Raw genomic sequence first — 26120 nt, 5'->3', positions numbered from 1 at the left:
TTTTCACTGACTTTTCTCCCGCTTTTTTATGGATTCTGGCAGGGGTATTTATCACATATATAGCCTCTGGGCTATATATTGTGATATATTTGCCAGCCAAGGTGTTTTTATTGCTGCTCAGGGCGCCCCCAGCGCCCTGCACCCTCAGTGACCGGAGTGTGAAGTGTGTATGAGGAGCAATGGCGCACAGCTGCAGTGCTGTGCGCTACCTTGGTGAAGACTGATGTCTTCTGCCGCCGATTTTCCGGACCTCTTCTTGCTTCTGGCTCTGTAAGGGGGACGGCGGCGCGGCTCCGGGAACGAACACCAAGGCCAGTTCCATGCGGTCGATCCCTCTGGAGCTAATGGTGTCCAGTAGCCTAAGAAGCCCAAGCTAGCTGCAAGCAGGTAGGTTCGCTTCTTCTCCCCTTAGTCCCTCGATGCAGTGAGCCTGTTGCCAGCAGGTCTCATTGTAAAATAAAAAAAACCTAAAATAAACTTTCTTTCTAGGAGCTCAGGAGAGCCCCCTAGTGTGCATCCAGCTCGGCCGGGCACAGAAATCTAACTGAGGCTTGGAGGAGGGTCATAGTGGGAGGAGCCAGTGCACACCAGGTAGTCTAAAAGCTTTTTAGTTGTGCCCAGTCTCCTGCGGAGCCGCTATTCCCCATGGTCCTTTCGGAGTTCCCAGCATCCACTAGGACGTTAGAGAAAAATTACTAATGGCGTACCCTTTCCCGCCAGAGGATAGGTCACGTTGGGAAACACCCCCCTAGGGTGGATAAAGCACTTACGCGCTTATCAAAAAAGGTGGCACTGCCGTCCCAGGATACGGTCGCCCTAAAGGAACCTGCTGACAGAAAGCAGGAGGCTCTCCAAAAAGCTATATATACACACACTGGTATTATACCGAGACCAGCTATTGCCTCAGCATGGATGTGCAGTGCTGCAGCAGGTGATAGTCAAGGTGCCCCTACTTCAACAAGGACGGGGTTACTATTCCACAATGTTTGTGGTACCGAAACCGGACGGTTCGGTGAGACCCATTTTAAATTTGAAATCCTTGAACACATATTTAAGAAAATTCAAGTTCAAGATGGAATCGCTCAGGGCGGTATTGCAAGCCTGGAAGAGGGAGATTACATGGTATCTCTGGACATCAAGGATGCTTACCTGCATGTCCCCCATTTACCATCCTCACCAGGAGTACCTCAGATTTGTGGTACAGGATTGTCATTACCAATTCCAGACGTTGCCGTTCGGCCTGTCCACGGCACCGAGGGTATTTACCAAGGTAATGGCCGAAATGATGATACTCCTTCGGAAAAAGGGAGTTTTAATTATCCCATACTTGGACGATCTCCTGATAAGGGCGAGGTCCAGAGAGCAGTTGTTGGTCGGCGTAGCATTTTCTCAGGAGATGCTACACCAGCACGGTTGAATTCTGAATATTCCAAAGTCTCAGCTGGTTCCGGAGACACGTCTACTGTTCCTGGGGATGATTCTGGACACAGTCCAGAAAAAAGTGTTTCTCCCAGAGGAGAAAGCCAAGGAGCTGTCGTCTCTAGTGAGAGGCCTCCTGAAACCAAGACAGGTGTCGGTGCATCATTGCACGCGAGTCCTGGGAAAGATGGTAGCTTTTTACGAAGAGATTCCATTCGGCAGGTTCCATGCCAGAACCTTTCAGTGGGACCTGTTGGACCAATGATCCGGATCGCATCTTCAAATGCATCGGTTGATAACCCTGTCTCCAAGGACAAGGGTGTCTCTGCTGTGGTTGCTGCAGAGTGCTCATCTCAGAGAGGGCCGCAGATTCGGCATACAGGACTGGGTCCTGGTGACCACGGATGCCAGCCTTCGGGGCTGGGGTGCAGTCACACGGGGAAGAAACTTCCAAGGATTTTGGTCAAGTCAGGAGACTTCCCTACACATAAATGTTCTGGAACTGAGGGCCATTTACAATGCCCTAAGTCAAGCAAAGCCCCTGCTTCAAAACCAGCCGGTTCTGATCCAGTCAGACAACATCACGGCTGTCGCCCATGTAAATCGACAGGGCGGCACAAGAAGCAGGACGGCGATGGCAGAAGCCACAAGGATTCTCCGATGGGCGGAAAATCACGTGTTAGCACTGTCAGCAGTGTTCATTCCGGGAGTGGACAACTGGGAAGCAGACTTCCTCAGCAGGCACGACCTCCACCCGGGAGAGTGGGGACTTCATCCAGAAGTCTTCCAACTGATTGTAAACCGTTGGGAAAAGCCACAGGTGGACATGATGGCGTCCCGCTTAAACAAAAAGCTAGAAAAATATTGCGCCAGGTCAAGAGACCATCAGGCGATAGCTGTGGACGCTCTAGTGACACCGTGGGTGTACCGGTCGGTTTAGGTGTTCCCTCCTCTTCCTCTCATACCCAAGGTACTGAGGATAATAAAGAAAAGAGGAGTAAGAACTATTCTCATTGTTCCAGATTGGCAAGAAGGTCTTGGTACCCGGAACTTCAAGAATTAATCTCAGAGGACCCATGGCCTCTGCCGCTCAGACAGGGACCTGCTGCTTGCAGGGGCCCTGTCTGTTCCAAGACTTACCGTGGCTGCGTTTGACGGCATGGCAGTTGAACACCGGATCCTAAAAGAAAAGGGTATTCCGGAGGAAGTATTTTCCTACGCTTATTAAAGCTAGAAAAGATGTAACCGTACAACATTATCACCGCATATGGCGAAAATATGTTGCGTGGTGTGAGGCCAGGAAGGCCCCAAACGGAGGAATTCCAGCTAGGTCGATTTCTGCACTTCCTACAGTCAGGGGTGACTATGGCCTAAAAACTGGGTTCCATTAAGGTCCAGATTTCGGCTCTGTCGATTTTCTTCCAAAAAGAACTGGCTTCACTGCCTGAAGTTCAGACATTTGTCAAGGGAGTGCTGCATATTCAGCCTCCCTTTTTTTGCCTCCAGTGGCACCGTGGGACCTCAACGTGGTGTTGGGTTTCCTAAAGTCACATTGGTTTGAGCCACTCAAAACCGTGGATTTAAAATCTCACGTGGAAAGTGGTCATGCCTTTTGGCCTTGGCAAGGCGTGTGTCAGAATTGGCGGCTTTGTCATGTAAAAGCCCCTATTTGATTTTCCATATGGATAGGGCAGAATTGAGGACTCGTCCCCAGTTTCTTCCTAAGGTGGTATCAGCTTTTCACTTGAACCAACCTATCGTGGTGCCTGCAGCTACTAGGGACTTGGAGGACTCCAAGTTACTGGACGTAGTCAGGGCCTTGAAAATTTATGTTTCCAGGACAGCTGGAATCAGGAAGACTGACTCGCTATTTATCCTGTATGCACCAAACAAGATGGGTGCTCCTGCTTCAAAGCAGACTATTGCTCGCTGGATTTGTAGCACAATTCAGCTTGCGCATTCTGTGGCTGGGCCTGCCGCAGCCTAAATCTGTAAAAGCCCATTCCACGAGGAAAGTGGGCTCTTCTTGGGCGGCTGCCCGAGGGGTCTCGGCTTTACAACTTTGCCGAGCTGCTACTTGGTCAGGGGCAAACACGTTTGCAAAATTCTACAAATTTGATACCCTGGCTGAGGAGGACCTTGAGTTCTCTCATTCGGTGCTGCAGAGTCATCCGCACTCTCCGCCCGTTGGGAGCTTTGGTATAATCCCCATGGTCCTTACGGAGTCCCCAGCATCCACTAGGACGTCAGAGAAAATAAGATTTTACTCACCAGTAAATCTATTTCTCGTAGTCCGTAGTGGATGCTGGGCGCCCGTCCCAAGTGCGGACTGTCTGCAATACTTGTATATAATTATTGTTAACTACAAGGGTTATTGTTGAGCCATCTTTTGAGAGGCTCTGTTGTGTTCATACTGTTAACTGGGTATATTATCACGAGTTACACGGTTGTGATTGGTGTGGCTGGTATGAGTCTTACCCGGGATTCAAATCCTTCCTTATTGTGTCAGCTCTTCCGGGCACAGTATCCTTACTGAAGTCTGGAGGAGGGTCATAGTGGGAGGAGCCAGTGCACACCAGGTAGTCCTAAATCTTTCTTAGCTGTGCCCAGTCTCCTGCGGAGCCGCTATTCCCCATGGTCCTTACAGAGTCCCCAGCATCCACTACGGACTACGAGAAATAGATTTACCGGTGAGTAAAATCTTATTTTATCCTGTATGCTTCCAACAAGCTTGGGGCGCCTGCTTCAAAGCAAACTATTGCTCGCTGGATCTGTAACACGATTCAGCAGGCTCATTCTGTGGCTGGGTTGCCGCTGCCTAAATCAGTTAAGGCCCATTCCACAAGGAAGGTGGGCTCTTCTTGGGCGGCTGCCCGAGGGGTCTCGGCATTACAGCTTTGCCAAGCGGCTACTTGGTCAGGTTCAAACACCTTTGCAAAGTTCTACAAGTTTGATACCCTGGCTGAGGAGGACCTTGTGTTTGCTCATTCGGTGCTGCAGAGTCATCCGCACTCTCCCGCCCGTTTGGGAGCTTTGGTATAATCCCCATGGTCCTTACGGAGTCCCCAGCATCCACTAGGACGTTAGAGAAAATAAGATTTTACTTACCGGTAAATCTATTTCTCGTAGTCCGTAGTGGATGCTGGGCGCCCGTCCCAAGTGCGGACTTCTTCTGCAATGCTTGTATATAGTTATTGCTTAAATAAGGGTTATGTTATAGTTGCATCAGAGTTTATCTGATGCTCTGTGATTGTTCATACCGTTAACTGGGTAAAGTTATCACAAGTTATACGGTGTGATTGGTGTGGCTGGTATGAGTCTTACCCTGGATTCCCAAAATCCTTTCCTTGTACTGTCAGCTCTTCCGGACACAGTTTCTCTAACTGAGGTCTGGAGGAGGGACATAGAGGGAGGAGCCAGAGCACACCAGAATCTAAATTCTTTCTTAAAGTGCCCATGTCTCCTGCGGAGCCCGTCTATTCCCCATGGTCCTTACGGAGTCCCCAGCATCCACTACAGACTACGAGAAATAGATTTACCGGTAAGTAAAATCTTATTTTTTCACCTACTTTTGTAGAAATGAAGGGATAATGAATAGACCGCATTGTGTCTTATGGACAATTACCTAATAAACCTTATTTGGAAATTTGTTCATGAATGAGTGGTAGGGGTTTCATTTATGCTGCTTTCACATCGCAAAACCTGCTTTTGAAATGGTATTTGAAACGGTTCTTAAAACGGGTCTGAGCAGTTAAACCCCTTTCACATCTCATGTTGTAACCAGTAAATTACCATTTCATTACCGTTTTGGTACCTTTCACACTGAACCCGTTTCACCCATAGAAAACAGTGGTTGTCATTATAAATGGACTTTTCTGGCCCACACATTATTAATAATTATTAATTAATTAATTATTAATAATTTGGATAGTCGTACGATGGAACCCAGCAGCTTGAAGCATATCTATTTATATTAGAAGGGATTAGGTACTTGGTTTGTCTTTTTTGAAGGCACAAGTATTATTTATATATTTTTTAAAATACATTTTTTTTTTTTAGATGGAATGGTAAAATTCAGAAAAAAAAAAAAAGGCGTGGGGTCCCCCCTCCAAAGCATAACCAGTCTCAGGCTCTTCGAGCTGGTCCTGGTTCTAAAAATGCGGGGGGAAAATTGACAGGGGATCCCCCGTATTTTTAAAACCAGCACCGGGCTCCACTAGCTGGACAGATAATGCCACAGCCGGGGGTCACTTTTATACAGTGCCCTGCGGCCGTGGCATTAAATATCCAACTAGTCACCCCTGGCCGGGGTACCCTGGGGGAGTGGGGACCCCTTCAATCAAGGGGTCGTCCCCCCCCCAGCCACCCAAGGGCCAGGGGTGAAGCCCGAGGCTGTCCCCCCCCATCCATTGGCTGCGGATGGGAGGCTGATAGCCTTGATTAAAATGACAGAATATTGTTTTTTCCAATAGTACTACAAGTCCCAGCAAGCCTCCCCTGCAAGCTGGTACTTGGAGAACCACAAGTACCAGCATGCGGGAGAAAACCGGGCCCGCTGGTACCTGTAGTACTACTGGGGAAAAAATACCCAAATAAAAACAGGAGACGCACACCGTGACAAGTACAACTTTATTACACACTGCCGACACACACATACTTACCTATGTTGACACGAAGCAGTCGGTCCTCTTCTCCAAGTAGAATCCACGGGTACCTGAAAATAAAAGATAATTATACTCACCTGATCCATGGTCCAGAGATAAATCCACGTACTTGTCAAAAAAAGAAAACGAACACCCGACCAGCGAACTGAAAGTGGTCCCATGTTGACACATGGGACCCCTTTCCCCGAATGCAGAGAGACCCCCCCCCCCCCCCCCGTGACTGCTGTCACTGAAAGGTCTCGTAAGCCAATCAGCGAGCGCAACGTCCTTGCACTCTGCTGATTGGCTCTGTGCGCGTCTGAGCTGTCAGCGCATCGCACAGCTCCCTCCATTATATTCAATGGTGGGAACCTTGCGGTTAGCGGTGGGAACCTTGCGGTTAGCGGTGGGGTCACCCGCCGGTCAGCGGCTGACCGCGGGTAACCCCACCACTGACGGCAAAGTTCCCACCATTAAAAGTAATGGAGGCAGCTGTGCGATGCGCTGTCTGAGCTTAGACGCGCACAGCCAATCAGGTGAGCGCCACGGAGTAGCGCTTCCTGATTGGCTGAAGGGACCTCAGTGACAGGAGTCACGTGATGTCCCGGCATTCGTGGAAAGGGGTCTCATATGTCAACATGGGACCCCTTTAAGTCCGTTGGTCGGGTGTTCGTGGTTTTTTTTTGCCAAGTACGAGGATTATCTCTGGACGTGGATTTATCTCTGGACACTGGCAGGTGAGTATAATTTTTTTCACAGGTACCCTCGGATCGTCGGAGACTGTGGCAGTCGGCGTGTCAACATAGGTAAGTATGTGTGTCGGCAGTGTGTAATAAAGTTGTACTTGTCACGGTGTGTGTCTCCTGTTTTTATTTGGGTATTTTTTTTTCAGTAGTACTACTACAGGTACCAGCGGGCCCGGTTTTCTCCCGCATGCTGGTACTTGTGGTTCTCCAAGTACCAGCTTGCGGGGGAGGCTTGCTGGGACTTGTAGTACTATTGGGAAAAAAATAAGAATTTACTTACCGATAATTCTATTTCTCGTAGTCCGTAGTGGATGCTGGGAACTCCGTAAGGACCATGGGGATTAGCGGCTCCGCAGGAGACTGGGCACAAAAGTAAAGCTTTAGGACTACCTGGTGTGCACTGGCTCCTCCCCCTATGACCCTCCTCCAAGCCTCAGTTAGGATACTGTGCCCGGACGAGCGTACACAATAAGGAAGGATTTTGAATCCCGGGTAAGACTCATACCAGCCACACCAATCACACCGTACAACCTGTGATCTGAACCCAGTTAACAGCATGATAACAGAGGAGCCTCTGAAAAGATGGCTCACAACAATAATAACCCGATTTTTGTAACAATAACTATGTACAAGTATTGCAGACAATCCGCACTTGGGATGGGCGCCCAGCATCCACTACGGACTACGAGAAATAGAATTATCGGTAAGTAAATTCTTATTTTCTCTGACGTCCTAGTGGATGCTGGGAACTCCGTAAGGACCATGGGGATTATTCCAAAGCTCCCAAACGGGCGGGAGAGTGCGGATGACTCTGCAGCACCGAATGAGAGAACTCCAGGTCCTCCTCAGCCAGGGTATCAAATTTGTAGAATTTAGCAAACGTGTTTGCCCCTGACCAAGTAGCTGCTCGGCAAAGTTGTAAAGCCGAGACCCCTCGGGCAGCCGCCCAAGATGAGCCCACCTTCCTTGTGGAATGGTATTTTACAGATTTTGGCTGTGGCAGGCCTGCCACAGAATGTGCAAGCTGAATTGTACTACAAATCCAACGAGCAATAGTCTGCTTAGAAGCAGGAGCACCCAGCTTGTTGGGTGCATACAGGATAAACAGCGAGTCAGATTTTCTGACTCCAGCCGTCCTGGAAACATACACTTTCAGGGCCCCGACTACGTCCAGCAACTTGGAGTCCTCCAATTCCCTAGTAGCCGCAGGTACCACAATAGGCTGGTTCAAGTGAAACGCTGAAACCACCTTAGGGAGAAATTGAGGACGAGTCCTCAATTCTGCCCTGTCCGTATGAAAAATTAGGTAAGGGCTTTTATAGGATAAAGCCGCCAATTCTGAGACACGCCTGGCTGAAGCCAGAGCCAACAGCATTACCACTTTCCATGTGAGATATTTTAAGTCCACAGTGGTGAGTGGTTCAAACCAATGTGATTTTAGGAACCCCAAAACTACATTGAGATCCCAAGGTGCCACTGGAGGCACAAAAGGAGGCTGTATATGCAGTACCCCCTTGACAAACGTCTGAACTTCAGGAACTGAAGCCAGTTCTTTCTGGAAGAAAATCGACAGGGCCGAAATTTGAACCTTAATGGACCCCAATTTTAGGCCCATAGACACTCCTGTTTACAGGAAATGCAGGAATCGACCTAGTTGAAATTCCTCCATCGGGGCCTTACTGGCCTCGCACCACGCAACATATTTTCGCCAAATGCGGTGATAATGCTTTGCGGATACATCCTTCCTGGCTTGACCAGGGTAGGGATGACTTCATCCGGAATGCCTTTTTCCTTCAGGATCCGGCGTTCAACCGCCCTGCCGTCAAACGCAGCCGCGGTAAGTCTTGGAATAGACAGGGTCCTTGCTGGAGCAGGTCCCTTCTTAGAGGTAGAGGCCACGGGTCCTCCGTGAGCATCTCTTGAAGTTCCGGGTACCAAGTCCTTCTTGGCCAATCCGTAGCCACGAGTATAGTTCTTACTCCCCTCCGTCTATTAATTCTCAGTACTTTTGGTATGAGAGGAAGAGGAGGGAACACATACACTGACTGGTACACCCACGGTGTTACCAGAGCGTCCACAGCTATTGCCTGAGGGTCCCTTGACCTGGCGCAATACCTGTCCAATTTTTTGTTTAGGCGGGACGCCATCATGTCCACCTTTTGTTTTTCCCAATGGTTTACAATCATGTGGAAGACTTCTGGGTGAAGTCCCCACTCTCCCGGGTGGAGGTCGTGCCTGCTGAGGAAGTCTGCTTCCCAGTTGTCCACTCCCGGAATGAACACTGCTGATAGTGCTATCACATGATTTTCCGCCCAGCGAAAAATCCTTGCAGCTTCTGCCATTGCCCTCCTGCTTCTTGTGCCGCCCTGTCTGTTTACGTGGGCGACTGCCGTGATATTGTCCGACTGGATCAGCACCGGCTGACCTTGAAGCAGAGGTCTTGCTTGGCTTAGGGCATTGCAAATGGCCCTTAGCTCCAAAATATTTATGTGAAGTGATGTCTCCAGGCTTGACCACAAGCCCTGGAAATTTTTTCCCTGTGTGACTGCTCCCCAGCCTCTCAGGCTGGCATCCGTGGTCACCAGGACCCAGTCCTGAATGCCGAATCTGCGGCCCTCTAGAAGATGAGCACTCTGCAACCACCACAGGAGAGACACCCTTGTCTTTGGTGACAGGGTTATCCGCTGATGCATCTGAAGATGCGATCCGGACCATTTGTCCAGCAGGTCCCACTGGAAAGTTCTTGCGTGGAATCTGCCGAATGGAATTTCTTCGTAGGAAGCCACCATTTTTCCCAGGACCCTTGTGCACTGACACTTGGCCTGGTTTTAGGAGGTTTCTGACTAGTTCGGATAACTCCCTGGCTTTCTCCTCCGGGAGAAAACTTTCCGGACTGTGTCCAGGATCATCCCTAGGAATAGAAGGCGTGTCGTCGGGAACAGCTGCGATTTTGGAATATTGAGAATCCAACCGTGCTGCCGCAGCACTATCTGAGATAGTGCTACCCCGACTTCCAACTGTTCCCTGGATCTTGCCCTTATCAGGAGATCGTCCAAGTAAGGGATAACTAAAACTCCCTTCTTTCGAAGGAGTATCATCATTTCGGCCATTACCTTGGTAAAGACCCGGGGTGCCGTGGACAATCCAATCGGCAGCGTCTGAAACTGATAGTGACAGTTCTGTACCACAAACCTGAGGTACCCTTGGAGAAGGGTAAATTGGGACATGTAGGTAAGCATCTTTGATGTCCAGAGAGACCATATAGTCCCCTTCTTCCAGGTTTGCAATCACTGCTCTGAGTGACTCCATCTTGAATTTGAACCTTTGTATGTAAGTGTTCAAGGATTTTAGATTTAAAAATGGTCTCACCGAGCCGTCCGGCTTCGGTACCACAAATAGTGTGGAATAGTACCCCTTTCCCTGTTGCAGGAGGGGTACCTTGATTATCACCTGCTGGGAATACAGCCTGTGAATGGCTTGCAATACTGTCTCCCTGTCTGAGGGAGACGTCGGTAAAGCAGACTTTATGAAACGGCGAGGGGGAGACGTCTCGAATTTCTTGAGACGGGCCCCCACCGTGCCTGAGACCGCTTGTAAAGCCCCAGCGTCATGCTGAGGACTTTGCGGAGGCGGGAGAGGGCTTTTGTTCTTGGGAATTGGCTGTTTGCTGCAGCCTTTTTCCTCTTCCTCTGCCACGGGGCAGAAATGAGGCGTCTTTTGCCCGCTTGCCCTTATGGGGCCGAAAGGACTGCGCCTGATAATACAGCGTCTTCTTAGGTTGAGAAGCTACCTGGAGTAAAAATGTGGATTTTCCAGTGGCCACCAGGTCTGTTAGACCTACCCCAAATAACTCCTCCCTTTTATAAGGCGATACTTCCATATGCCTTTTGGAATCATCATCACCTGACCACTGTCTTGTCCATAACCCTCTTCTGGCAGAAATGGACAGCGCACTTACTCTTGATGCCAGTCGGCAAATATCCCTCTGTGCATCACGCATATATAGAAATGCATCTTTTAAATGCTCTATAGTTCGTAATATACTGTCCCTATCTAGGGTATCAATATTGTCAGTCAGGGAATCCGACCAAGCCACCCCAGCACTGCACTGCACATCCAGGCTGAGGCGATTGCTGGTCGCAGTATCACACCAGTGTGAGTGTATATACATTTTAGGATATTTTACTGCTTTCTGTCAGCAGGTTCCTTAAGGGCGGCCGTATCCGGGGACGGTAGTGCCACCTGTTTAGACAAGCGTGTGAGCGCTTTATTCACCCTAAGGGGTGTTTCCCAACGTGCCCTATCCTCTTGCGGGAAGGGGTATGATGCTAATAACTTTTTAGGAATTAACAGTTTTTATCGGGGGAAACCCACGCATCATCACACACTTCATTTAATTCCTCAGATGCAGGAAAAACTACAGGCAGTTTTTTCTCACCCAACCTAATACCCTTTTTAGTGGTACTGGTATTATCAGAAATGTGTAAAAACATTTTCCATAGCCTCAATCATGTAACGTGTGGCCCTACTGGAAGTCACATTCGTCTCTTAATCGTCGACACTGGAGTCAGTATCCGTGTCGGCGTCTGTAAATGCCATCTGCGGTAACGGGCGTTTTAGAGCCCCAGATGGCTTTTGAGACACCTGGACAGGCACAGGCTGAGTCGCCGGCTGTCTCATGTCATCAATCTTTTGTAAAGAGCTGACACTGTCACATAATTCCTTCCATAAGCTCATCCACTCAGGTGTCGACTCCCTAGGGGGTGACAACTCTGTTACAGGCAATTGCTCCGCCTCCACCTCATTTTCCTCCTCATACATGTCGACACAACGAACCGACACACAGCACACACACAGGGAATGCTCTGATAGAGGACAGGACCCCACTAGCCCTTTGGGGAGACAGAGGGAGAGTATGCCAGCACACACCAGAGCGCTATATATATATATATATATATATATATATATATATATATATATATATATATATATATATATATATATATATATATATATATATATATATATATATATATATATATATATATATATATATATATATATATATATAGGGATAACCTTATATAAGTGTTTTTCCCCTTATAGCTGCTGTATTGTTATACTGCGCCTAATTAGTGCCCCCCTCTCTTTTTTAACCCCTTTCTGTAGTGTAGTAACTGCAGGGGAGAGCCAGGGAGCTTCCCTCCAACGGAGCTGTGAGAGAAAATGGCGCCAGTGTGCTGAGATAGGCTCCGCCCCTTCTCGGCGGCCTTTTCTCCCGTTTTTCTGTGGAATCTGGCAGGGGTTAAAATTCATCCATATAGCCCTGGGGGCTATATGTGATGTATTTTCGCCAGCCAAGGTGTTTTTATTGCTGCTCAGGGCGCCCCCCCCTAGCGCCCTGCACCCTCAGTGACCGAAGTGTGAAGTGTGCTGAGGAGCAATGGCGCACAGCTGCAGTGCTGTGCGCTACCTTGGTGAAGACAGGATGTCTTCTGCCGCCGATTTTTCCGGACCTCTTCTTGCTTCTGGCTCTGTAAGGGGGCCGGCGGCGCGGCTCTGGGACCGAGCTCCGAGGTGTTCGGTCCCTCTGGAGCTAATGGTGTCCAGTAGCCTAAGAAGCCCAATCCACTCAGCACGCAGGTGAGTTCGCTTCTTCTCCCCTTAGTCCCTCGATGCAGTGAGCCTGTTGCCAGCAGGTCTCACTGAAAATAAAAATAAGATTTTACTCACCGGTAAATCTATTTCTCGTAGTCCGTAGTGGATGCTGGGAACTCCGTAAGGACCATGGGGAATAGCGGCTCCGCAGGAGACTGGGCACAACTAAAGAAAGCTTTAGGTCACCTGGTGTGCACTGGCTCCTCCCACTATGACCCTCCTCCAAGCCTCAGTTAGGACACTGTGCCCGGACGAGCTGACATAATAAGGAAGGATTTTGAATCCCGGGTAAGACTCATACCAGCCACACCAATCACACCGTATAACTCGTGATACTATACCCAGTTAACAGTATGAATATAACTGAGCCTCTCAACAGATGGCTCAACAATAACCCTTTAGTTAGGCAATAACTATATACAAGCATTGCAGACAATCCGCACTTGGGATGGGCGCCCAGCATCCACTACGGACTACGAGAAATAGATTTACCGGTGAGTAAAATCTTATTTTCTCTGACGTCCTAGTGGATGCTGGGAACTCCGTAAGGACCATGGGGATTATACCAAAGCTCCCAAACGGGCGGGAGAGTGCGGATGACTCTGCAGCACCGAATGAGAGAACTCCAGGTCCTCCTCAGCCAGGGTATCAATTTTGTAGAATTTAGCAAACGTGTTTGCCCCTGACCAAGTTGCAGCTCGGCAAAGTTGGAAAGCCGAGACCCCTCGGGCAGCTGCCCAAGATGAGCCCACCTTCCTTGTGGAATGGGCTTTTACAGATTTTGGCTGCGGTAGTCCAGCCGCAGAATGCGCCAGCTGAATTGTGCTACAAATCCAGCGAGCAATAGTCTGCTTAGAAGCAGGAGCACCCAGTTTGCTGGGTGCATACAGGATAAACAGCGAGTCAGTTCTCCTGACTCTAGCCGTCCTGGAAACATAATTTTTCAAGGCCCTGACTACGTCCAGTAACTTGGAATCCTCCAAGTCCCTAGTAGCCGCAGGCACTACAATAGGTTGGTTCAAGTGAAAAGCTGATATCACCTAAGGGAGAAACTGGGGACGAGTCCTCAATTCTGCCCTATCCATATGGAAAATCAGATAAGGACTTTTATATGACAAAGCCGCCAATTCTGATACACGCCTGGCCGAAGCCAAGGCCAATAACATGACCACTTTCAGCGTGAGATATTTTAGAACCACGGTTTTTAGTGGCTCACACCAATGTGATTTTAAGAAACTCAACACCACGTTGAGAACCCAAAGGTGCCACTGGAGGCACAACCGGGGGCTGAATATGCAGCACTCCTTTTACAATGTCTGAACTTCAGGTACTGAAGCTTGGCCCTCATTCCGAGTTGATCGCTCGCAAGGCGAATTTAGCAGAGTTGCTCACGCTAAGCCTACGCCTACTGGGAGTGTATCTTAGCTTCTTAAAATTGCGACCGATGTATTCGCAATATTGCGATTACAAACTACTTAGCAGTTTCAGAGTAGCTTCAGACTTACTCGGCATCTGCGTTCAGTTCAGTGCTTGTCGTTCCTGGTTTGACGTCATAAACACACCCAGCGTTCGCCCAGACACTCCCCCGTTTCTCCGGCCACTCCTGCGTTTTTTCCGGAAACGGTAGCGTTTTTATCCACACGCCCCGAAAACGCCGTGTTTCCGCCCAGTAACACCCATTGCCTGTCAATCACACTACGTTCGCCAGAGCGAAGAAAAAGCCGTGAGTAAAAATACTATCTTCATTGTAAAATTACTTGGCGCAGTCGCAGTGCGAATATTGCGCATGCGTACTAAGCGGAATTTCACTGCGATGCGAAGAAAATTACCGAGCGAACGACTCGGAATGAGGGCCCTAGTTCTTTCTGGAAGAAAATCGACAGAGCCGAGATCTGTACCTTAATGGAGCCTAATTTTAGGCCCATAGACACTCCTGCTTGTAGGAAATGCAGAAATCGACCTAGTTGAAATTCCTCTGTTGGGGCCTTTTTTGGCCTCACACCAAGCAACATATTTTCGCCATATGCGGTGATAATGGGGGGTAATTCTGAGTTGATCGCAGCCTCAAGTTTGTTAGCAATTGGGCAAAACTATGTGCACTGCAGGGGAGGCAGATATAACATGTGCAGAGAGAGTTAGATTTGGGTGTGGTGTGTTCAATCTGCAATCTAATTTGCAGTGTAAAAATAAAGCAGCCAGTATTTACCTTGCACAGAAACAAAATAAAACACCCAAATCTAACTCTTTCTGCACATGTTATATCTGCCTCCCCTGCAGTGCACATGGTTTTGCCCAACTGCTAAAAAAATTCCTGCTGCGATCAACTTGGAATTACCCCCAATGTTTTGCAGTTACATCTTTCCTGGCTTGAATCAGCGTAGGAATAACTTCCTCCGGAATACCCTTTTCCTTTAGGATCCGGCGTTCAACCGCCATGCCGTCAAAACGGAGCCGCGGTAAATCTTGGAACAGACAGGGCCCCTGCTGCCGCAGGTCCTGTCTGAGCGGCAGAGGCCATGGGTCCTCTGATATAATTTCTTGAAGTTCTGGGTACCAAGCTCTTCTTGGCCAATCCGGAACCACGAGTATCGTTCTTACTCCTCGCCTTCCTATTATTCTCAGTACCTTTTGTATGAGAGGCAGAGGGGGGGAACACATAAACCGACTGGTACACCCACGGTGTTACCAGAGCGTCCACAGCTATCGCCTGAGGGTCCTTTAACCTGGCGCAATATCTTTTATAGCTTTTTGTTGAGGCGGGACGCCATCATGTCCACCTGTGGCCTTTCCCAATGGTGTACAATCCTTTGGAAGACTTCTGGATGAAATCCCCACTCTCCCGGGTGGAGGTCGTGTCTGCTGAGAAGATCTGCTTCCCAGTCGTCCACTCCGGGAATGAACACTGCTGACAGTGTTAACACATGATTTTCCGCCCATCGGAGAATCCTTGTGGCTTCTGCCATCGCCATCCTGCTTCTTGTGCCGCCCCGTTGGTTTACATGGGCGACTGCCGTGATGTTGTCTGATTGGATCAGTACCGGCTGGTTTTGAAGCAGAGGCCTTGCCTGACTCAGGGCATTGTAAATGGCCCTCAGTTCCAGAATATTTATGTGTAGGGAAGTCACCTGACTTGACCAAAGTCCCTGTAAGTTTTTTCCCTGTGTGACTGCCCCCCAGCCTCAAAGGCTGGCATCCATGGTCACTAGGACCTAGTCCTGTATGCCGAACCTGCGGCCCTCTTGAAGATGGGCACTCTGCAGCCACCACAGTAGAGATACCCTGGTCCTTGAAGACAGGGTTATCAGCCGATGCATCTGAAGCTGTGATCCGGACCACTTGTCCAACAGGTCCCACTGAAAAGTTCTTGCATGGAACCTGCCGAATGGGATTGCTTCGTAGGAAGCTACCATTTTTTCCCAGGACTCGCGTGCAATGATGCACCGATACCTGTTTTGGCTTCAGGAGGTCTCTGACTAGAGATGACAGCTCCTTGGCTTTCTCCTCCGGGAGAAACACTTATTTCTGTTCTGTGTCCAGAACCATCCCCAGGAACAGTAGATGTGTCGTAGGAACCAGCTGTGACTTTGGACTGTTTAGAGTCCAACCGTGCTGTTGTAACACTTTCCAAAATAGTGCTACCCCGACTAGCAACTGCTCCTTGGACCTCGCCCTTATAAGGAGATTGTCCAAGTACGGGATAATTAAAACTCCCTTTTTTCGAAGGAGTATCATCATTTCGGCCATTACCTTGGTAAACACCCTCGGTGCCATGTACAGTCCAAACGGCAGTGTCTGGACTTGGTAATGGTAATCCTGTACCACAAATCTGGAGGTACTCCTGGCGAGGATGGTAAATGGGGACATGCAGGTAAGCATCCTTGATGTCCCGGGACCCCATGTAATCCCCCTCGTCCAGGCTTGCAATAACCGCCCTGAGCGATTCCATCTTGAACTTGAATTTTTTTATGTATGTGTTCAAGGATTGTAAATATAAAATGGGTCACACCGAACCATGCGGTTTCGGTATCCCAAACCGTGTGGAATAGTAACCCCGTCCTTGTTGAAGTAGGGGCACCTTGAGTATTACCTGCTGGGAATACAGCTTATTAATTGCCTCTAGCGCAGCCTCCCTGCCTGAGGGAGTTGTCGGCAAGGCATATTTGAGGAAACGGCAGGGGGGGGGGGGGGGGGGGGGGGGGGGGGGGGGAGACATCTCGAATTCCAGCTTGTACCCCTGAAATACTACTTGAATGAAACAGGGATCCACCTGTGAGCGAGCCCACTGATCGCTGAAATTTTTGAGACAGCCCCCCACCGTACCTGGCTACACCTGTGGAGCCCCCGCGTCATGCTGTGGACTCAGAGGAAGCGAGAGAAGAATTTTTATTCTGGGAACAGGCTGACTGGTGCAGCTTTTTCCCTCTTCCCATGTCTCTGTACAGAAAGGAAGCGCCTTTGACCCGCTTGCTTTTCTGAAGCCGAAAGGACTGTACCCGATAATACAGTGCTTTCTTAGTCTGTGAGGAAACCTGAGGTAATGGATACGAGGTCCCAGAGACCATCCCCAAATAATTCCTCACCCTTATAAAGGCAGAGTCTCTATGCGCCTTTTAAAGTCAGCATCACCTGTCCAGTGACAGGTCTCTAATACCCTCCTGACAGAATGGACATTACATTCATTTTGGATGCCAGCCGGCAAAATATCCCTCTGTGCATCCCTCATATATAAGACGACGTCTTTAATATGTTCTCATGTTTGACAGGGTCACCGACCACGCTGCAGCAGCACGATATGCAGGTCTCAGTCTAGTACCTGAGTGTGTAAATACAGACTTCAGGATAGCCTCCTGCTTTTTATCAGCAGGTACCTTCAAAGTGGCCGTATCCTAAGACGGCAGTGCCACCTTTTTTGACAACCGTGTGAGCGCCTTATCCACCCTAGGGAAATCTCCCAGCGTAACTTATCCTCTGGCGGGAAAGGGTACGCCATCAGTAACTTTTTAGAAATTACCAGTTTCTTATCGGGGGGAACCCACGCTTTTCACACACTTCATTCATTCATCTGATGGGGGAACAAAACAAAACACTGCCTGCTTTTTCTCCCCAAACATAAAACCCTTTTTTAGTGGTACTTGGGTTAATGTCAGAAATGTGTAACACATTTTTTATTGCCGGGATCAAGTCACGGATGTTCCTAGTGGATTGTGTATATGTCTCAACCTTGTCGACACTGGAGTCAGACTCCGTGTCGACATCTGTGTCTGCCATCTGAGTGAGCGGGCGTTTTTGAGCCCCTGATGGCCTTTGAGACGCCTGGGCAGGCGCGGACTGAGAAGCCGGCTGTCCTACAGCTGTTACGTCATCCACCCTTTTATGTAAGGAGTTGACACTGTCGGTTAATACCTTTCACCTAACCATCCACTCTGGTGTCGGCCCCACAGGGGGCGACATCACATTTATCGGCATCTGCTCCGTCACCATATAAGCCTCCTCATTAAACATGTCGACACAGCTGTACCGACACACCGCACACACACAGGGAATGCTCTGACTGAGGACAGGACCCCACAAAGCCCTTTGGGGAGACAGAGAGAGAGTATGCCAGCACACACCAGAGCGCTATATAATGTGGGGATTAACACTATAACCGAGTGAAATTTCCCCAATAGCCGCTTGTATATATAATATTGCGCCTAAATTTAGTGCCCCCCTCTCTTTTTAACCCTTTGAGCCTGAAAACTACAGGGGAGAGCCTGGGGAGCTTTCTTCCAGCTGCACTGTGAAGAGAAAATGGCGCCAGTGTGTCTGAGGGAGATAGCTCCGCCCCTTTTTCGCAGACTTTTCTCCCGCTTTTTTCTGGATTCTGGCAGGGGTATTTACCACATATATAGCCTCTGGGGCTATATATTGTGGTATTTTTGCCAGCCAAGGTGTTTTTATTGCTGCTCAGGGCGCCCCCCCCCCCAAGCGCCCTGCACCCTCAGTGACCGGAGTGTGAAGTGTGTATGAGGAGCAATGGCGCACAGCTGCAGTGCTGTGCGCTACCTTGGTGAAGACTGATGTCTTCTGCCGCCGATTTTCCGGACCTCTTCTTGCTTCTGGCTCTGTAAGGGGGATGGCGGCGCGGCTCCGGGACCGAACACCAAGGCTGGGCCTGCGGTCGATCCCTCTGGAGCTAATGGTGTCCAGTAGCCTAAGAAGCCCAAGCTGGCTGCAAGCAGGCAGGTTCGCTTCTTCTCCCCTTAGTCCCTCGCTGCAGTGAGCCTGTTGCCAGCAGGTCTCACTGAAAATAAAAAACCTAATTCTATACTTTCTTTCTAGAAGCTCAGGAGAGCCCCTAGTGTGCATCCAACCTCGGCCAGGCACAAAATCTAACTGAGGCTTGGAGGAGGGTCATAGTGGGAGGAGCCAGTGCACACCAGGTGACCTAAAGCTTTCTTTAGTTGTGCCCAGTCTCCTGCGGAGCCGCTATTCCCCATGGTCCTTACGGAGTTCCCAGCATCCACTAGGACGTCAGAGAAAAACCTAAAACTAAACTTTCACTAAGAAGCTCAGGAGAGCCCCTAGTGTGCACCCTTCTCGGCCGGGCACAAAAATCTAACTGAGGCTTGGAGGAGGGTCATAGGGGGAGGAGCCAGTGCACACCAGGTAGTCCTAAAGCTTTACTTTTGTGCCCAGTCTCCTGCGGAGCCGCTAATCACCATGGTCCTTACGGAGTTCCCAGCATCCACTAGAACGTCAGAGAAACAATATTCTGTCATTTTACTCAAGGCTATCAGCCTCCCATCCGCAGCCAATGGATGGGGGGGGGGGGGGGGGGGGGGGACAGCCTCGGGCTTCACCCCTGGCCCTTGTGTGGCGGGGGGGGACCCCTTGATTGAAGGGGTCCCCACTCCTCCAGGGTACCCCGGCCAGGGGTGACTAGTTGGATATTTAATGCCACGGCCGCAGGGCACTGTATAAAAGTGACCCCCGGCTGTGGCATTATCTGTCCAGCTAGTGGAGCCCGATGCTGGTGTAAAAAATACGGGGGACCCCTACGCTTTTTGTCCCCCGTATTTTTTGCACCAGCACCAGAGCCCGGTGCTGGTTTTAAAAATACGGGGGATCCCCTGTCAATTTTCCCCCCGCATTTTTAGAACCAGGACCAGCTCGAAGAGCCCGAGGCTGGTTATGCTTTGGAGGGGGGACCCCACGCCATTTTTTTTCGTGTTTTTCCCGTTTAAACGTTTATAAAGCCACTCTCACATGTGTCTCCTGTGTTTTCCAAGCTGTTTCCTGGTTGTGGCTGCTGACATCACACATGGAGACAGACTATGACCTGCTGGGGCTTGCAAATACCGTTTCAGACCCTTTCACACTGCACAGTGAAATGGGACTGAAACGGGTAGGACCCTTCTTTTTTACCGTTTCAAAATACCGGTATTTTGAAAACGGTAAATTGAAGGGGACCCTTTCACATCGCAGCTTGACCCGTTTAGGAAGCCAGTTAAAACGGCAAAATACCGGGTATAAGCTGCGGTGTGAAAGGGGTCGGTGTAGATTTGTGTCTGCTCACATAACCTTGAATAACATTTCCTAGAACTGATACCTTGACATGACAGTTTGCTATTTAAACAGTCTTATCAGAACATTAAAAAGTAATAATCAACAAGTTATAACCAGAGGACTGTAGTCTGCCAGCCCTACTTGCCAAATCTTAAAATTGAATCTATTTTATAATCAAACCATAGTGAAGATCAACATGCTTTCCATAAGTGAACTGTTTGCAGTTATGGGTATATTAGGAACAATTTCAGTTTCTCAAAAATGTAAAAATTACTGGTTTATCCTTGCACCCAGTTAATTTTCATTTTCTCCAAAATATCTATGGCATCCCCTTCTCAGGGCATATGACTATACTGATTCTTTACAGACTGTTAAAGCCAAGTGTAACAAAGCTGGCCTGGTTAAAAACGCTTTCATTTCAATGGTCTCCATAACAATAATGCTGTGTCAATTATCCAATAGTGAACAGTTTAGGAACAAGAATTTCTAATCTGTAACAATGAATATTTGCACTATGAATTATTTCTGTAAACTGATAAAGGACTGCAAACCCCACATATTCCAAGTTACTCACTGTGGTTTACCACTAAAATCCGAGAAGACATTGACAAAACCTGGAAACAAATTGAGCGTAACCAATGAATTGAAATGTTAAGGCTTTGGCAGACAAGTATAGTTTGTGCATCCCTTGGTGATCTGCAGGTCACCATGTTTGTGGTAATACCGAGACCATGTTCAAGAATAGTTGCTTTTACAGTGACTTCCTAAACTACAAACTTAAGACAACTACAGATAAGGAGACCAACTTTTTTAGTCATAAAAAAGAAATAAAAATACATAACTAAAAAAAATATCACATTTCATTGCATCACACTGACAATCACTATGGGGCATATTTAATAATTTATCAGACTCTTCACATGTTCTATTTATCGGCTTTCAAAACCCAATAATTCTAATTTATTGCTGCTATTCGTGACAATACACCTGGATGTACAATTAATCCCATCCAGGAAATGAGGCTCCATCGCATCATGAAAATTAATATCTTCACAGAAATTTACAGTAATGCTCTTCCTGGGAGATGGACTACAATAAAAGCCTTTCCTGGTGAAGAGCTGTAAGCAAAGTGATAGCTTACGCTATCACCCTGCTTCAGGTCCTTGGCACATTTATCAGTCATCACCTTAGTCAGTGAGAGGACAAGGAAAGGGAGCCAGAGAATCCCTCTCTATAAAAAAAATAAAAAAAATATGTCTAATACAGTAGCTCATAGGCTACTATAGACTTCAGATGGCTGTTAAATCTGACCGCATGGCAACCCCAAAGAAACCTATGGTGGCTGCTTCTTTGACTTCGGAACTGGAGGGGCCGCAACAGATATCGAAGATATCTGCTCCATTCCCTCCATAGTAAATCCCGGGATCCTTAATTTTTGCAAGTACACGCCCCCTCCCCCCAAAGACGGGTGTTTTAAAGGGATATTCCGCAAATATTGAATCAACAAATATCCCTTAAATATATTCAAGCAAATAATGTAAAACTAGCTGATGTGACCGGATTCAACTGGGCAAAGGTTTGCTGCCTCGGTGGGGGGGGGGGGGGGGCAACATTGAAAATGAGCAGTGTTAGAAGGCCCCACAGCTGCAGTATTACAGAAATGCATTTTAACCGTGCAGGTGTTATAGCTTTAACCATGCTGGTAAGTGATGGGTTTACAGTTGTAGCTTCAGCACAGTTAAAATGCTTTTAATAGCATTACATAAGTGTTGGGAATCCAGCACTGGCTTTATCATATCAACATACTCACTGTGGACATAGTGAGTGTCGGCCAAGCTCCTGACCGCATCCCCTATGGAGTATATAAAAAAAAACATTAAACATACACTGCTAGTTATCCTATGAAGTATACAGAGAAGGCATTGCCTTTGAGAATTCCTATACAGCTACCTATCCTATGGTACATATAATATAGGCGAAATTCAATCAGATATTGGATGTCAGAAAAGGTTTATATAGAGGGGCAAGCATTGTACTTCAGCAATAAGATTTCTATAGACTAGGGGCAGACACAGTCAGGAGGACCCCGCATTAGGAGTACTACAATATGTAAGTGGATTCTAGATGTAGCACTAATATCCCTTTCACATTGCAAAAATAACCCGGTACCGACATGGGTCAGTGTGCGATGTGAAGTGAAAGGGGCCTTGGAAAATTCCTGGATCGCCTGACCCAGTAATTCAACCCGGGTAATAAGAAGGGTTATTCCCGAGTTAAATATCGGGTCAGTGGCAATGTAAACGTGGCAGTGTAAACGGGTTCCGGGGTCGATGCAACTCCGGTCCAGTTTGCTACATAGGGAGAGGCGGCACAGAGATGAGCTCATCTCCCAGCGCCACCTTCACCACCGGTTCCGCCCAACCCGCTATGGCAACCAGCCCAGCATATTGCCAAGTCGGGAATCCAGCGCTGAGGCTCCAATGCCAGATCCCACATGGGAAGGACCCGTTTCCAATTCCCGGGTGGGATCTGGCATTAGAGATGTGAAAGGGGTATTAGAGGGAGAGACACTAAGGGATCTATGTACTAAGCCTTGGAGAGAGATAAAACTACCTACCAGCTGCCAAATGCTGTGTTTGCAAAATGACAGCGGCTGATTGGCTGGTAATTTATCCCTGTCCATGGCTTCGTAAATAGAACCCAAATACCAGTTATGTTCTATATAGGGATTATATATATATAGGGATTATATATATATAGGGATTATATATATATATATATATATATATATATATATATATATATATATTATATATATTATATATAGCCATCGCCTCAGGTAATGTCAGGGACTGGCTGCCACAGGCCCATACAGCTAGAACATGACAGCGCCCACCACCAACACACAGTGGGGCACCGTTGCTCCCTCCTAGCTGCTCACCGTGCTTCCCGGGCACCACCTCCACCCCGGAGACGTTGGGGTCGGCGTAGTTCTCCACCAGATTGTTGGTCTCCTCCCGGTCCAGGGCTGCCCCATCTCCGGCCGCCCGTTCCCGGCTCCGGTGCGCCTTCTTCGGTCCATGTGAGTGTCCGTGGCCAGATCCGCCTCCGTGAGAGTGTCCGTGGCCGGCCCCTGCGCTGTCCCGGAACATGCACAGCCCGATGAGGTTGATGAGCAGCCCACCGGCTCCAACCCCGATCACCACCAACGGCTGCTCGATGGCCTGCGGCTCGGTGAAGCGCTCGACAGCCTCCAATACGATGGTGAAACAGAGAGCGGTGAGGAAGATGGCGTTGACCAGGGCCCCCATCACCCCAGCCCGTATCCAGCCGAACGTGTTCTTGTCGGTCGATCGGGTCTTCTGGGCGAATCGCACGGCGATCAGGCCGACCACCAGCGCGATGACATCGGACAGCATGTGGAAGGAGTCGGAGAGCATCGCCAGGGAGCCCGTGATCCGGCTCACCACAACCTCCACCACGAAGAAGACGAAGGTCAGGCCGAGCATGCACAGCAGCCGCACCCGGCTGGAGCTCCACATCGCGGCGGCCGCCCGGGATCTCTCACCGATCCGAATGCGGGGTCCAAAGGTCAGAGCGGCGTCTCCCAGAGAGCGACGGGGTGGCCCGGCGGCTGCAGGAGGCCGCGGATCGGCGACGGGTAGAGGGAGGACCGGGGACCGGCGGCGGCGGAGGCTTCTCCCTCACTGGGCATCTCTGACGTCCGGAGGAGGAAAATAATACAAACTTTTGCACCCGAAACCGTCTTTTCCACACGGAGCAAGATGCAGGGTCCCGCCCCGCCGCTCGCCGGGGATTGGCCGAGCCGGGGATGGGGTGTGATAGGCCACGCTCAGCAGCTCACTGTAAACCGGTGACAGCCGCCATTCCCTCGCAGCCCGCAGCCGGCTCCGTGCCCATGGCAACAGCCTCAGGACTCGCCCCCTGCACCCCCGGACCCTGGCCTACCTCCTTACAGACATATAATACGTTCCCCATATCTGCCCATGGTGTGTCACGCTCATCCCATTACCTACATTACCCCTTACGGAAAAGGTCCCTTAACCCACTTGATTCTAGCATCTACCTTTACACACAAATCTAACTCTCTGCACGTTATATCTGCCCCCCCCCCCCCCCCCCCCCCCAAACACACACATTGCACATGGTTTGGGCCAACTGCTAACAAATTTGCTGCTGCGATCAACTCTGAATTAGGCCATATATCTTATCTGACCCTGGTGTGTCACTCTCATCATATTACCTCCCTTAATGTGGGTACACACTAATAGATATATCTGCAGATCAATTGATCTGCAGATATATGTATGGACGGATCGAGCAGTGTGTTCAGCATACACACTGCCCAATCCGCCGGGGACTGACGTCATGAACTGGGCGGGCGTGTACACACGCCCGCCCAGTTCAGCTGTCAATCACCGCCGGCCGCCGCAGCATGTGTACCCGTACACACACACAGCGACGCGCCAATATATCGGTAGATATATTGGCCGTCGGCTGTGCTGCGCAGCCGACGCGATACGTCTGTGAACGACGGAGTTCACAGACGTATCGGCCGTACACACTGGCCGACGGTCCCGCGATATATCGTCCGTTCAAGAGAACGGCAGCTATATCGACCAGTGTGTACGGGCCTTTACACTACTGTATAACTTATCTGCCCCTGCTGTACTACTCTCATCTCATAACCTTCCTTCCACTATATCTTATCTGCCCCTGGTGTGTCGCTCTTATCCCATTACCTCCCTTCCACTATATCTTATCTGCCCCTGCTATACCACGCTCATCCATTTCCTTCCTTACACTATGTCTTATCTGCCCCTGCTGTTCCACGCTCATCCATTACCTTGCTTCCACTATATCTTAGCTGCCCCTGCTGTTCCACTCTCTTCCCATTACCTTGCTTACACTATATCTTATCTGCCCCTGCTGTACCACGCTCATCCCATTACCTTGCTTACACTATATCTTATCTTCCCTGGTGTGTCACTATCGTCCCATTACCCTCATTTATATCCAGGGCCGGAGCTAGACCTTGCAGCGCCCCGGGCGAAAATAGAGGCGTGGCTTCATGGAGAAGGGGTGTGGGTCAGTTATGCCCCCTGTAGCTGTGCCACAGTAGTATTGCCCCCAGTACTGTGGCCCCTGTACAGTTGTGCCCACAGTAGTATTGCCCCACAGCACTGCCGCCACCCCCTAACAGAGCCAGAAGTCAGAAGGCTGGTGATTATATTACCGGAGTCCTGCATAGAGGGGATACTCCGGTCATTGCTGGGTGCAGAGCGCGGGGGGGGGGGGGGGGGGGAGGAAGGGGTGCGCTCTGAGGTCATGTTTTAAAACCCTACTCTCACTGGCAAAAAGGGTACATACATGTACAGTCGCTGATGTGCCATCCCCAGCCTGTATAAATATTACATTGCTGAGGCTGAAGGGCGTGGCTTCTCCTCAGACTTGCCAAAACACTCACTGGGTGCCATTTTCTCCTGCAGAAACTCCAGTGTGGAGCTCCTGAACGCTGTTTCTCCTCATGACAATACTGATACAAGTACAGGGTGTTATAGAAGGGGCAGAGAGTGTTCATTATAATTAGGTCTGTGGGCCTATTATTGGTATATGCGCTGTAAGTGGGTAATATTTCCACAGTTCATAATAAGGTGCAGTGTGTGGACTGGCAAATCCCTCTGTGTCTCTCTGACAGACTTTAGTGTGGGTTTGTCCCCAATAGTTCGTGTGTGTGTGTGTGTGTGTGTGTGTGTGTGTGTACAAGTGTGTAACATGTCAGACATTGGGGAGGGTTCTTCCCAGGAAGAACCCATTTTAGATACACAAGAGGGTAATGTGGTGGCCCTTCCCTCTCAGAGGGAGCCGGTATGGGGTGAGAATGTTGCAAAAGAATATGTCAATGCTTGCAAAGAAATTCTCTGAGTCTGAACAGACTAAATATTGGAGGCAGTCTGTGGAGGATGCACTGTTTACTGACCCCTCCATATCATCCACTTGGGTCCATTCAGTTCCCAGAAAAGGTCTCTGGCCCAGATAATGCAAGGGGACACAGACACAGATTCCGACTCTGACGTCGACACTG

At 49.2% G+C, this 26120-nt stretch overlaps 1 protein-coding gene across 2 annotated transcripts in view; it reads right to left on the bottom strand.

Moving 5' to 3' along the window:
• SLC30A1 (solute carrier family 30 member 1) overlaps positions 1-23951 on the bottom strand; it is a 47434-nt gene extending 23483 nt beyond the window's left edge. The window contains exons 1-2 of one of the 2 annotated variants that reach the window (XM_063918254.1): positions 22956-23949; positions 21825-21866 (exon numbers count right to left, since the gene is read on the bottom strand). In XM_063918254.1, the coding sequence (XP_063774324.1) occupies positions 21825-21866; positions 22956-23556 (643 nt within the window). In that variant the 5' untranslated portion in view covers positions 23557-23949. Of the gene's footprint in view, positions 1-21824; positions 21867-22955 lie in introns of both variants that reach the window. The other variant, XM_063918255.1, reaches the window with a different exon arrangement.
• Positions 23952-26120: the final 2169 nt, after the last annotated feature.

Source organism: Pseudophryne corroboree, chromosome 4 (genome assembly GCF_028390025.1).
Source record: "Pseudophryne corroboree isolate aPseCor3 chromosome 4, aPseCor3.hap2, whole genome shotgun sequence".
Lineage (NCBI taxonomy): Eukaryota > Metazoa > Chordata > Amphibia > Anura > Myobatrachidae > Pseudophryne > Pseudophryne corroboree.
The sequence above is the reverse complement of the archived record's forward strand: the minus strand, read 5'-3'. Positions and strand labels throughout refer to the sequence as shown.